Raw genomic sequence first — 12292 nt, 5'->3', positions numbered from 1 at the left:
CTGAACCCTTGCTGGAGTCTTACTGATTCTTCTGGAACCTCAAGCGGTGGTCTTGCTCCCCTTTTTGAATGAGCGTCTTCTCTCTGTTGCCCCCCTCCAGCTTTCCCCAGACCGCGCGCCCTGCTGAGCACACGAGAAAAGCTGGCTCAGCTCCGAAACCGAAGGAAGAGGCCCCGGGAGGACAGGTTCGACGAGCTCGTACGGGATATCCGGACACACTTCCGGGAGCGGGAGAAACTGTTCCAGGGCTTGTGGGAGGAGGAGAAGGCCCAGCGGGAGAAGGACAGGAGGCTGTGGACAGCCGAGATGGACTGGATTCGGCAGATGTGGGCAAAGAGCCAAAAAGAGAGAGGAGTTGCGGGAGAAGAGGAGGAGACGAACGGGCCTCGGCTCATAAAGGAGGAGGCCTGGAATCTCTGCAAAGGCCTCGAAGGGGACCCCCCGAACGACACCAGCGTCCAAGAGCCCCCGCTCTTAAAGGTTGCGTGTGCTGAGAGCAAGCCATTTGCAGCGAGTCCAAGAGCCCAGAGTTCTAATCCCTGCCTTCAACGGATTCGCTGTCGCTTCTTGAGAACTTCAGCTCTGTAAAATTACCTTATACCAAGCCAGCCCATTGGTCTATCTAGCTCAGTATTGTCTCCTGGCAGTGGTTCTTCTGGGTCTCATCTCAGGCAGAGAAGGGCGTTTCTCAACATTGGCTCCCAGAGATCTTTCAGTAGGGGTGTACCCGTCACCTACTCCTGGCAAAGCATGTGATCTTTCACTGAGCCAAATGTTCTGTCTCCTAGACCTCTTTTTAAGGGCCTCTGTGATCGTAAGATAAACTCCTCCTTAAGTCACGGTAGCCTCACATTTTTGATTGGGCAAGCAAATCTAACCTAAGCCTGATGTAAAGGGAGGCCAGGAGGACACTCCTAGATCACTGCAAAAACTGAAGAAGGGTAATTCAGTGTTCCCTCTAATCTAAGGTAGTGTGAGCTAGCTCAGTTTTTTAGCCTCCGGCTCACACATTTTTGTCTCCACTCAGGAAGGATGGCTCCAGAGCAAAGTAATTTGTGCAGTAGTCAAAATGCTCGCTTGCCCCTTTAATGCCAGCAGCTTACAAAGTAGAATTTTTGCTCACAAAGACTCCACAGCTTAGAGGGAGCATTGGTAATCATTCTAGAGGGGTAGCTGCAGTTTTGGTAAGAACAAGCAGAAGAGTCTTGTGGCACCTTAGAGACTAACAAGGTCCATGAAACTGCAGAGCGGTCGGGTTAGAACGGATAAAAGGAAGTACTTCTTCCCCACTGGTGGACCTCCTGATGGCACTGGTATTTCTGGCCACTGTGTGATACAGAGTGTTGGACTGGATGGGCCTTTGGCCTGATCCAACATTGGCGTCTCTTATGTTCTTATGTTCTTATTCCAGTAAGGCTTTGCAGACTGTAGAGCCTGTTTATCCAATGCATGTGGTGGGTTCTCAGTGAGCACGCCTGACGGGGAAACGAAACATTTGCAAACAGCAGAGTCATCGGGCTGTGAAATGCAAAAACTACAGAGCGTGAAGGGATGATGTAAAAACCGGATGAGACTGAGGTTATGGTGTCCATGGGTCTGACCCAAGGATGCCGTTCTAAAGCTGATGTCATTCAAAAATGCTACAAGGACCTGTTTGGACCTGTGGCGCAGTGGGAGCAGATGATCTTGTCATTGTCCCCCCCCCGCATGCCTTTTCAAGTGCTGAAGCAGCTGCCCCCCCCCCCAGCTGTTTCAGCAATGGAAAAGGCACAGGGGGGGGAGGGACGACAAGACCTCCTGGTCCTGCCACACTGTGGGCCTGATCAGGATTAAATTGCCAACTTTCAGCTTTGAAGGGTCTTCAGTGTCCAAACGTTGGATTTGCAGACATCGTGATGTCTAGCTTGGCCCAGAGAAAAGTACCAAGGCCAGTCACAATAGCAGTAACCAGGGCTATTTTTGGGCAGGAACGCACAGGAACGGAGTTCCGGCTGGCTCCCAAGTTGACCACGCCCAGCAGGAACTCATTAGCATAATAGGCCACACCCAGTAGCAGAAACTCATTAGGATTGGCTACATTAGGGGTGTGTGGCTTAGCATGCAAAGGAGTTCCTGCTATAAAAAAAAGGCCCTGGGTTTTGACAACAAACAAGGTAAACAAAATAAGAAGCAAAAGGTGGGTGTGGCTGGATGACTATACTTCTGGTAACATGGGGTGTGGCCTAATATGCTAATGAGCTATGCTCTCATGGGTGTGGCTGGATATGCTAATGAGTTTCTGTTGTTGGGTGTGGCCTATTATGCTAATGAGTTCCTGCTGGGCTTTTTCTACAAAAAAAAGCCCTGGCAGTAACTCCGTAGTTTTGCTAAGCTTGTTAACACCTTTAATGGCTGGGGAATCCCAAGCCTTTGTTAAGTCCCTGGGAGATGGTATGAAATGTCCTGATGAGTTCTAATTCAGCAGTGTCACGCTGGAGTCTTCCTTTGAAATTTGAAGTTCTTTTTTTCTGGAGAACAGTGAATTGTGTATCAATTTAGTAGCATTGCATTGTGGAAGATGGACTTCTGAGTGGTGTGAGTGGTTTCCGAATGTCTTTAATGTCAGTTTTATTGTCCATTTATTCTTTTGCATAGGGACTGGTCTTTTTGTCCTATGTAGAGAGCAGAACTGCATTGTTTGATATCATTTCCCGAGGAACTGGGAGTTCTCAGTCATTTCAAATGTTAACCAGTTCATGGTTAATTTCTCTTAAAAGGTAAAAGTAAAGGTTCCCTTGCTCGAAAGCCAGTCGAGTCCGACTCTAGGGTTGCGGTGCTCATCTCCGTTTCAAAGCCGAAGCGCTGTCCAAAGACGTTTCCGTGGTCATGTGGCTGGCATGACTAAACACCAAGGCGCATGGAACGCTGTTACCTTCCCACCGAAGTGGTACCTATTTATCTACTTGCAATGTCTTGCTTTCGAACTGCTAGGTTGGCAGGATAATTTCTCTTAGAGGTTACTATAAAAGGCAGCAAGTAGTTTGGGGAGTGGGGTTTCCTTGCTTTCTCTGTTACTGGTTCCAGAAGGTTCACTGCCTGAGTTTGTTTAAGCAAAGGCAACAAAAGTGCCTTATGACACCTTAAAAAAAATATTCTTAACAGGTTCCTGAGATGCATCCTTGGCTCTAGGTCTATGGAAGGTTCTATCGGTCTTTAGGGTGCTGCAAGATCTGCAAGATCGGGACTGTTTGCTTTCTCTGTCTCATCCTGAAGTGACCTCAGTGGGCTTTCTTTCTCTGCGATGGGGAGGCGGCTGGAGCGGATGAGTCGGCAGCCTGCAAGAGTGCCGTGACCCAAAGCGAGAGAGGAAGAAAGAGCCTGTGTGTGTGTGTGTACAGCAGGCGCCTGTGTATGTGTGGCTGAAGCAGCCAGGGGAATTGACAGCCGTTGTTGATTCAGGCTAACAGCCCTGAATTTATGACCCCTGTGCAGATCCTGGCCGGGTTTTCAACTCTCTCCTGACTGACATGAAGTAAGAGGTCAGCCTGGAGCAGGGTCAGCTGCAAGTATTTGACTCATACGGTGATTATATAATTCCCACAGGAGTCATAAAGCAAATCTTGTCAAAAGAAAGAATTCTGATGTCTGCCACAAAGTCTTAAAGAGCAGCTGGCCAAATCTTAACCGCTGCTGCAGATAAAATTGTGCTTCTAAAAGAGGGGTTTGTCCAGCCTGTCTTTGTCCCTTCTTCAAGGACTCCTCTTGCAGTTCTCCTCTTGTCTATTTTGTGCTCACAACAACCCTGTAAGGTAGGTTAGGCTGAAAAGGAAGGGTGAGACAGAAATGTAACAGGGTTCAAATCGGGGACCGTCGTGCCGAGCATGTGGCTCTCCTCTTCCATTGGCATCATTTGCAAGCAGCGTGCGGTTGGTGAAGGTGCCCACTGTATGCCATCTGTTGTGTCATGTGGCGGGTAGGTTTGCTCCCCCAAATGGGCGGTTTCTCAGAAACATTTACCAGTGTGCCTGTGCAGTGGCCATATAGTGGGTCAGGTCATTTGGCCCTTCCAAGTGTAGCATTGTCTACTCTGACTGGCAGCACTTCTCAAGCAGAGGAAAAGGTGCTTCCTAAAATCTTCTTCTCAAGGTTCTTTAACTGGCGGTGCCCTGGCCAGAACCTTCTGTATGCGTTGCACGTGATCTACCACTGAGATATTTGGACCTGGTCCATGTTGAAGTCACCACCAGGTGACACCATCCTCCCAGATAATTTTGGTGCAGTTGAACCAGTGCCTAAATTGCAGGGCTGTTGGGATTTACCACTTCCTCCCTCACTTGTGCTATTCTTAAAAGTTTCTAAGTAATCTCATCATACACACATGGCCAGCTCTGTGCAGATAGGAGTGGATCTGGGCTCCATAACCTTTGTTGGGATTCTTTTTAAGTAAGTCAGCAGAGTATTAAGAGGCTGAGTCCATGGTGTGTATTAAAATATAAAAGTTTACTATAAACCTAACATGGGAAAAAGGTACACAGGATATAAAATAACAAAGAGCTATTATGCCTACATCCTTGCAGCTAAAAGGTAAAACGGGGAGAGCCGAAAAATGGTGTCTCCTTCTCAGTCAGAACAAAGAGAGGAAGAGAAACCAATATGCTAAAATACTTGACACCTTGGTTTCCAATCAGAGTAGCAAATTAGCTCCAAAGTTCCCGGGCATCCTATTGTCTAAACAGATTGGTTACAAACAAACGTGACTTCCTGTGAGTAACATAAACAGACATTTAACCCCAGATATACTGAGTGTTTTCAACTTGTAATACCCAACACTTTTCCTACGTTTCCAGCGTGTGGCAGATTGGGAGCAGAATATATGTTCAGAAAGTCAACTTTCCCCCTTTCCCCCCTCCTCCACGGAATTCACACAGGCCATTTCTTCATAGTACATAAGCACCTAAGAAGAGCCCTGCTGTACCAGACCACTGATCAGCCAGCTCCACTGGAGGTCCAACAACAGGGCATAGACACTGAGGCCTTTCCCTGATGTTGTCTCCTGGGTCTGGGATTCAGAGGTTTAGTGCCTCTAAATATGGAGGTTCCCCTCAGTCCCCATGGCTAATAGCCACTGATCGTTCTATCCAATCCCCTTTTAAAGCTGTCTATTTCTGTGGCCATCGCTGCATCCTCTGGCAGCGAATTCCACATTTTAATAACTCCCTGTGTAAAGAAGTATTTCCTTTTGTTCATTCTGAATCTACAGACCATCAGCTTAATTTTCTCCTTTTTGTGTGTGTGGGTATTCATGCGTGTGTTTGAGTGCTTGCATGCCTGGAAGTCATGGTGACGTCTGGTGACTCCTAGTGGGACTTGGATGTTTCAGAGAGGTGGCTTACGATTGCCTGCCTCCGTCTCCCGAGTCCTGGTATTCCTTGGAGGTCTCCCTTCCAGCTACTTGCCAGGGTCGGCCCTGCTTAGCTTCTGAGATCTGACAAGATCGAGTTTGCCTGGGCTATCAGCTTTGTTTTTTAATTTAAAAAAATATATGAATTGGAACGGATAATTTTCGGGATAGTTGCCTCCATCCTTCCAGCAGAAGAAAGGTTCTGCTTTACGTCTTTATCATTTATTTTGGATTGTATCCCTTGAACCTAGATGGATAGTAATCTCTTCCCCTACTTCTTTCCAGGCCTGGCTGGAGTCTCACGGCCGCAGCTTTGGGCATTTCGTAGATGGCAAGTGGCTGAAACCGGGGGGAAGGGAGACCTACGCCACCAAAAATCCCACCACAGGTAAGAAAGGGATGAGATGAGCAGTGTGAGCAGAGGTCATTTCGGGGGGGATCGCGGGGGATCGCAGTTCCCCCGGGTGAGGTACGAGGTGGCGGGGCACATGACGAAGCCCCGCCCCCTGCTTCCGGCCGCCCCGCTTTCGGCCGCCCCGTTTCCGGCCCTCATTCAGCCAGGAGGAGGCAGGAGAAGAGGGAGGGTAAGTTGCTTCCTCCCTGCCTCTCCCCACCCCTGCCTGCCTGGGGCCAGGGAGGGCCTTCGCGGGGCTTCCTTGCACTCCCGCCGGCCTTGCAGGTCCACCGCCAGGCCCCTCATGGGGCTCGGCAGTGGAGCTGCAAGGCCGGCGGTGGCGGCCAGGACCGTTGGGGGCGGGGTGTGTGGCCTTGTGATACACTTCCGGTGATGTCAGGGGGTGTGGCTTTATGACACACTTCCGGTGATGTCAGGGGGTGTGGCATATGCTAATGAGTTATGCTAATGAGTTCCCCTAGCTCTTTTTCTACGAAACGACCCCTGAGTGTGAGCAATGGTCTGTGCAGTCCTATGCAGAGTTGCTCCAATCTGTCAAAACCAATGGGCTCTATCAAAATCAACGGGTTCTGGCAGTGTATTATGTAGGTCTCTGTACTGTGCAGGCTCAGGATTTGACCCTGGCACACAGAAATCGACATTCCAGGGGCCTTGGGTTTGTTTTCCTGTTGAAGCCTGGTTGTGAAATCTGGCCTGGATAGCCCAGGCTGGCCCAGCCTCATCAGATCCCTGAATCTAAGCAGGGCTGGCCCTGGTTAGTATTTGGCTGGGAGACCTCCAAGGAATAACAGGGTCATGATACAGAGGCAGGCCATGGCAAACCACCTCTGGACGTTTCTTTTTCTTTTCTTTTCTTTTTACAATATATTTTATTGAATCATAAAACTGTGGATACTCAACAATTAACAAACATTGTTTGGTGAGTCAGAGTGTTAACAATTGGTGGTCAGTTACAAAATATTATACAAGTATACTATACAATTGGCTATGTACCTTAAATTCAAATACAAAAGATAAATAACAAAGAATCCTTCATATTGTCCTAGTGTACTGATTGGTGTCTTTCATTAGTTGGAAGCCAATCACAATGTAAATAGAAATTAATCTTTGATATAATAAAATCGGTTACCATAGATGTAGAGCGTCTATTTCTTTAGGTGTGTCATCAAATTGATTTAAATATTCTAGAATAGGGAACCAGGTGGCTACAAGGGAAGAAGTCGTAGGAATTTTGCTCTGGACGTTTCTTGACTTGGAAACCTTCAGGGTTGCCGTAAGTCAGCCATGACTTGACAGCAATTTCCACCATCACCCCGGTTGTGAAAATAGGCAGGTATGATGTCAGAATTGCTAACGGGAGGTTATGCGGGGCTTTTTCGTGGCCAGCATGGTGGGGTTTCATTATTCTCAATAACATTATTTGGGGGACAGTGTTGAGAGCTCTCGCTCTGTACTTTTGTGCACCCTTATGAATTCTGAATTCATTTTGCAAGTCAGAAAACAATCACCCATAGTACTATTCCCCTGTACTATCCACAAAATAAAGATATTAGTATTCCTCAGTCAAAGATAGATTTCAAGACAGTATTCTTGAAAGAAACCAATTACAAGGTTTGCACAAGATGCTGCAAGTTGCTCACTCACTACTTTAATGCCAGTAGCTCACAAAGGCCCCGGTCACATGGGCCGGATTTCGCGGGGGGGAGGCGTGGCTAATTGCCCCGGCGCAGTTTGATCTGCGATTACGCGATCAGACGCGCCGGCGGCACACCACAGGTCCTTCCCTCGGCGCAGGCGGGTAAACGAGGGACCGGAGGGGAATGCCATGCACCGGTGCGATCACACCACGGGCGTCTGGAGGCAGCCTGTGGCAAACGTTTACTAGTACCTTGGAGGTACTAGGTTTTTAATGCACATTGTCGGCGCTAAGCCACGGGTGCACTCCACTTCCCAGATGTTGGGGTGTGATCGCGCCCGGATAATCCACCCACCATCCGTGCCTCTCCCGCGGCAACTTTGCCGTGTGACCGGGGCCAAAGTAGAATTTTTGCTCACAAGCCTCCACAGTTTAGAGAGAGCATTACTTGGGGATGGAGTCAAAGGTGTCCTCTGTGAGCAGAAAGTGTCCTGTAGATCCAGCACCATGGAGGGAGAGTGGGGCAGGCTTTGAGACCGGGTGAATTTAGCAGTGTCTCCTGCACTCTTATGCTCCTTTGCATGGCTGGAGGAAACGGAATAAACAGAGGTCATTTCGGGGGGGGTCGCGGGGTATCGCAGTTCCCCCGGGTGAGGTATGGGGGGCGGGGCACATGATGAAGCCCCGCCCCCTGCTTCCGACTGCCCCGCTTCTGGCCCTCATTCAGCCAGGAGGAGACAGGAGAAGAGGGAGGGTAAGTTGCTTCCTCCCTGCCTCTCCCCACCCCTGCCTGCCTGGGGCCAGGGAGGGCCTTCGCGGGGCTTCCTTGCACTCCCGCCGGCCTTGCAGGTCCACCGCCGGGCCCCTCATGTGCTTGAGTTTTTGTGTCGGAAACTCAAATACTCAGCGCTGTATGGCATGACTTTCATGCCAGGTTCTTTCCTTTTCTGAATTAATTTGCCTTTTCCAAGAGATGGCTCCATTGTTCTTGTTCTGTAACTTCCAGGTCCAGAAAACAGCATGCTAGACAAGGCAAGAGGAAATGCAATGCCTTCTTTGTCATTTTGCATTTTACAGCTCTCTTGTCCTTGGGAGAGGAGGGTCCTCTATCGCTGTCTTTGATGTGCCTTGTTCTGCCAGAAAACCTGGTGCAGAAATCTTAGGTATGTCAAACTGGACTTTCTAGAATTGCATGCTTTAGAAATAATCCCAAAAGCGCAATGCCTTTGATGTTTTTTTTAAAAAAGACTGTTTGCGAATAATTGTATGCTTTCCTTTGCTTGAGCTGGTTTGTTCCAGTTGCCTTGGGACATAGGCAGAGTTATGGAGCTATTAATGGGTGTAGCCTGAGGCTGAAGGGACCAGTGCTGATGAATATTAGTTCCTCTGAAATGTACTTATGGTGTAGGTTTGCCAGGTAGGCTGTGGCAACCAGCGGGAGGTTCGGGGTTGGGGGCATGTGGGGAGCGACATTGTGTGCGCTGCTGTATCACTTCTGGGGGAAACCCGGAAGTCATGTCGGGTGGCTCTAGGAATCGCCAGAAAACTCTATGATAAAAGAACAAAATGAAAACTGATTCTTTCCTTTTCCCCTCACTGTCAGGGGAGCACTTGGCCACCACCCTCCAGGGGAATGGAGAAGATGTCAAAGCAGCTGTCAGTGCTGCCACAAATGCTTTTCAAATCTGGGGTCAACAGTCTGCCCACGTTCGAGCCCGACACCTCTACAAGTAAGTGGTCCTCTTCAAAGACGAGTTCTGCTATGTCCTGGTCACTTCTAGAATCTTGGTGGTTCTGGAATTGTCACCGCAGCTTCTTTGGTGGTACCTAGGGGATCTCTGGGAACTGTAGTTCCATGGGGGTGAGGGGGATTTGGAATTCTTATAGAATTCTGAGCACTTTTGTTCTTTGAGGATGCCGTGATACACTGGTGCCAGTTTATACTCTAGATACACACATGAGGGTTATTGTTTGGTCTCTAATGAACACAGCCTCGATTTCTTCCAGATTAGGGAAACGGACACTCAGACGTAACAACAAGAAGGACTGGATTCTAGCTACTACTAGCAGAAGGAGCACAGATCTTGGTTGCTTTCCTGTCTGCTTCTCCCTTCCCTTCTAAAGTAGATTCCTTGAGTTACAGGAGCCTAGTGTTGGTTGCTGGACACTAGGGAATGCCAGAAGATTTATGGGGCAGCGTTTGGGGAAGGTGGAGTTTTGTGGGAAATGTGATGGCACTTCCAGACAATGCTCTAGGAATTTTCCCAATAATAATTTAAGGAACCAGTGAAAAAAGGGTGGGGTCTATGGTGACACTCTAGGAATTTTATATTCCTCAATCTCTGTGGTCTTTAGCATCAAGACGGGGGAAGGATTCCTAGATTGTCCCCCTTGATGCCATTTACCTCCCACACCCATTCTTTCCTCCCATTTCTCAAATCCTCAATGACAGGAGACTGAGAACAGGGGCAAATGACTGCCTGCTGTCACCGGGCAAATGGCAAGCCTTCAGAAATTGCCCTTCCTGCCTTGTTCATCAACAGAGCTATGCTGGTGGAAAAGAGATGGCAATTTCACCCCCTCTCCACTTCCTAGTTCCTAGCAAGCCACAGCATGTTTGGACATCTTAAGCAGACAAGGCAGCAAACAGAGTTTTTGTCCTCCTGCCTACACACACTGGAATTTCATGGTGGTTTGGAATCCTGGCTTGTCTGCAAGAGACCCTGGTTTGCCTTTTTCTAAAATCCAGATTTCACAATGAGCTCTGGTTTTCTGGGGACAAAGAAACATTCAGTCTCAAAGCGGTGCATGAAAGGAGGGGAGGGGAGAGAATTCAAGTCTGAGGATTTCAGATCCTTGTTCATGTAATAACAAACTACAGTTTGTTGTTAGTTCTGAGTGGAGCTGTGGAAATGGTCACCTACCAGGCAGCTGAGAGGTATTTTCTCAGTCTACTTAAATTGACACGATGCCTTCTGTTTCTGTTTTGCCAGTGTGGCCAGGAATATCCAGAAACACCAACGGTTACTCAGCCTTTTGGAGAGTCTAGACAGCGGGAAACTTCTCCGCGATGCCCGGGATGCGGACCTGCCTTTGGTTGTCCGGCATTTCTACCATTATGCTGGTTGGGCCCAGCTAATGGAGGTGGAGATGAAGGACTGGAAGCCTCTTGGTGAGTTGGGGGATGTGGGAGTTTTAGCAGGAAATCTCCAGTCCCTGGTCCTTGGACTAGTTTGGGAGGAGGATAGATGTGTGGCTTTACCACTGAGTGTTTGATAGATTGATATAGTCGCACCTGGAGGCAAGGAACAACAATGGCCAAGGGTAGCCAAACATACAACCTGTAACTGATAGCCTGTATGGTGCATCTTACTTGAATGGTGGTGGGCGTTGCTGTTGCCTTTATCAAAACACCTTTCTTGGAGAGCCAGCACTTCTACCCGGTTCCCTGTTTCTAGGGGTGATGATCAGCTAAAATCACATCTCACATACTGTAAACTTGGCTTTTCCCACTCCAGCCCTCGAAAAAGAGGTCTGTTCAGGAATGTATCCTCTTGGAAAGGCCCAGCTTCCTACAGTGATCTGCTCTAGTTCCCTGCTCACATGTTCGAGAATGAAGAGGGCTTGGCTTGCAGTCCCCGTCCGTAGATCGTAACTCCATTCTAGAGAACTCCTAGAGTTCTGATTAAACATCCCGCTGTGCCAGGGTGCCTAAGCGTGCCATTCTGCCTGCTGTTGTGTCTGCTGTATCTTGCCAGGCATGCCCGAGAACAGTCTCTGTTGGGCAGAGAGCGGTTATGTCTGAAGAGGAAAAAAGGTTAATTGGAATAAGAGTCTCTAACCGCTTGTGGGCAAACATTTCGGCTGTCCGGTCACAGCATTGCCGACTTCAGAGCAGCCGTTTTCAGGGAGCTGAATCTGGAGCTGTGTGGAACGCGAGGTGCTGGGAGAGGGATCCATTTGCAAAGTTGCTTGTGTGAATCAAAGCCTAAATCAGGATTGCAGTTTCTTTTTGTGCTGTAGGTGTCAAGAGTAACTCTGTACCTCTCCCCCCCCCCCAACTCAATGCATAATTACTATTTGTGGATGCCACCACACCCTTATTCCATTCACTGATTTCCCTAGCTTAATTGTTCCACTTAGGTAGGCCAACAGTGGGTTGGGACCAGTGTTCCCTCTAAGCTGAGTCAGTGTGAGCCAGCTCACAGTTTCTTTGCCTCCAGCTCACAGATTTTTGTCTCGGCTCAGGAAGGATGGCTCCAGAGCCAAACTAATTTATGCAGCAGCCCAATCGCTCGCTCACAACTTTAATGCCACTAGCTCACAAAGTAGATTTTTGCTCACAAGACTCCACGGCTTAGAGGGAACATTGGTTGGGACTGGGTATAATGCCACAATGCCACATGGAGTCCGCCCTCCAAAGCAGCCCTTTTCTCCAGGGGAGCTGATCTTTGTTGTCTGGAGATTGGTTACTATTCTGGGAGAGCTCTAGGCCCCTAGGGGGTGTTGGCAACCCCACACACTCTGTTGGCATCTGAAGCAGTAGGTAATAGCTTATGGGAACTTGTACTCTGTAAATAATAAGTATTTAATGGTCTTAAAGGTGCAACTTAATTTTTCCTGACGAAACATAAACCTTCCCATAGGTGTTGTTGCTGTTCTCCTCCCGCGGAACTCCCCTCTGTTGACTCTGGCTTGGAAGGTGTGTCCAGCACTGGCCATGGGTATGTCCTCTGTGGATGCAAACATTATTATTATGGGTGGGATCCAGCCAGCAGGGCCGGCTCCAGCTTATTTTGCACCCTAGGCGAGGATCCCTTCTGCACCCCCCCCCCCCCGCCCCCCCCCCACCCCACAATAA

General features: G+C 48.8%; 1 protein-coding gene across 1 annotated transcript in view; it reads left to right on the top strand.

The window, feature by feature from the left end:
* The first annotated feature begins 131 nt into the window (after positions 1-131).
* ALDH16A1 (aldehyde dehydrogenase 16 family member A1) overlaps positions 132-12292 on the top strand; it is a 60286-nt gene continuing 48125 nt past the window's right edge. The window contains exons 1-5 of the mRNA XM_015418537.1: positions 132-480; positions 5666-5768; positions 9035-9161; positions 10425-10603; positions 12078-12155. Coding sequence (XP_015274023.1) covers positions 307-480; positions 5666-5768; positions 9035-9161; positions 10425-10603; positions 12078-12155 — 661 coding nt within the window. The 5' untranslated portion in view covers positions 132-306. The remainder of the gene's footprint in view (positions 481-5665; positions 5769-9034; positions 9162-10424; positions 10604-12077; positions 12156-12292) is intronic.

This window comes from Gekko japonicus, unplaced genomic scaffold (genome assembly GCF_001447785.1).
Source record: "Gekko japonicus isolate JY-2015 unplaced genomic scaffold, Gekko_japonicus_V1.1 scaffold299, whole genome shotgun sequence".
Classification (NCBI taxonomy): domain Eukaryota; kingdom Metazoa; phylum Chordata; class Lepidosauria; order Squamata; family Gekkonidae; genus Gekko; species Gekko japonicus.
This window is presented reverse-complemented; position numbering and strand designations above follow the sequence as displayed.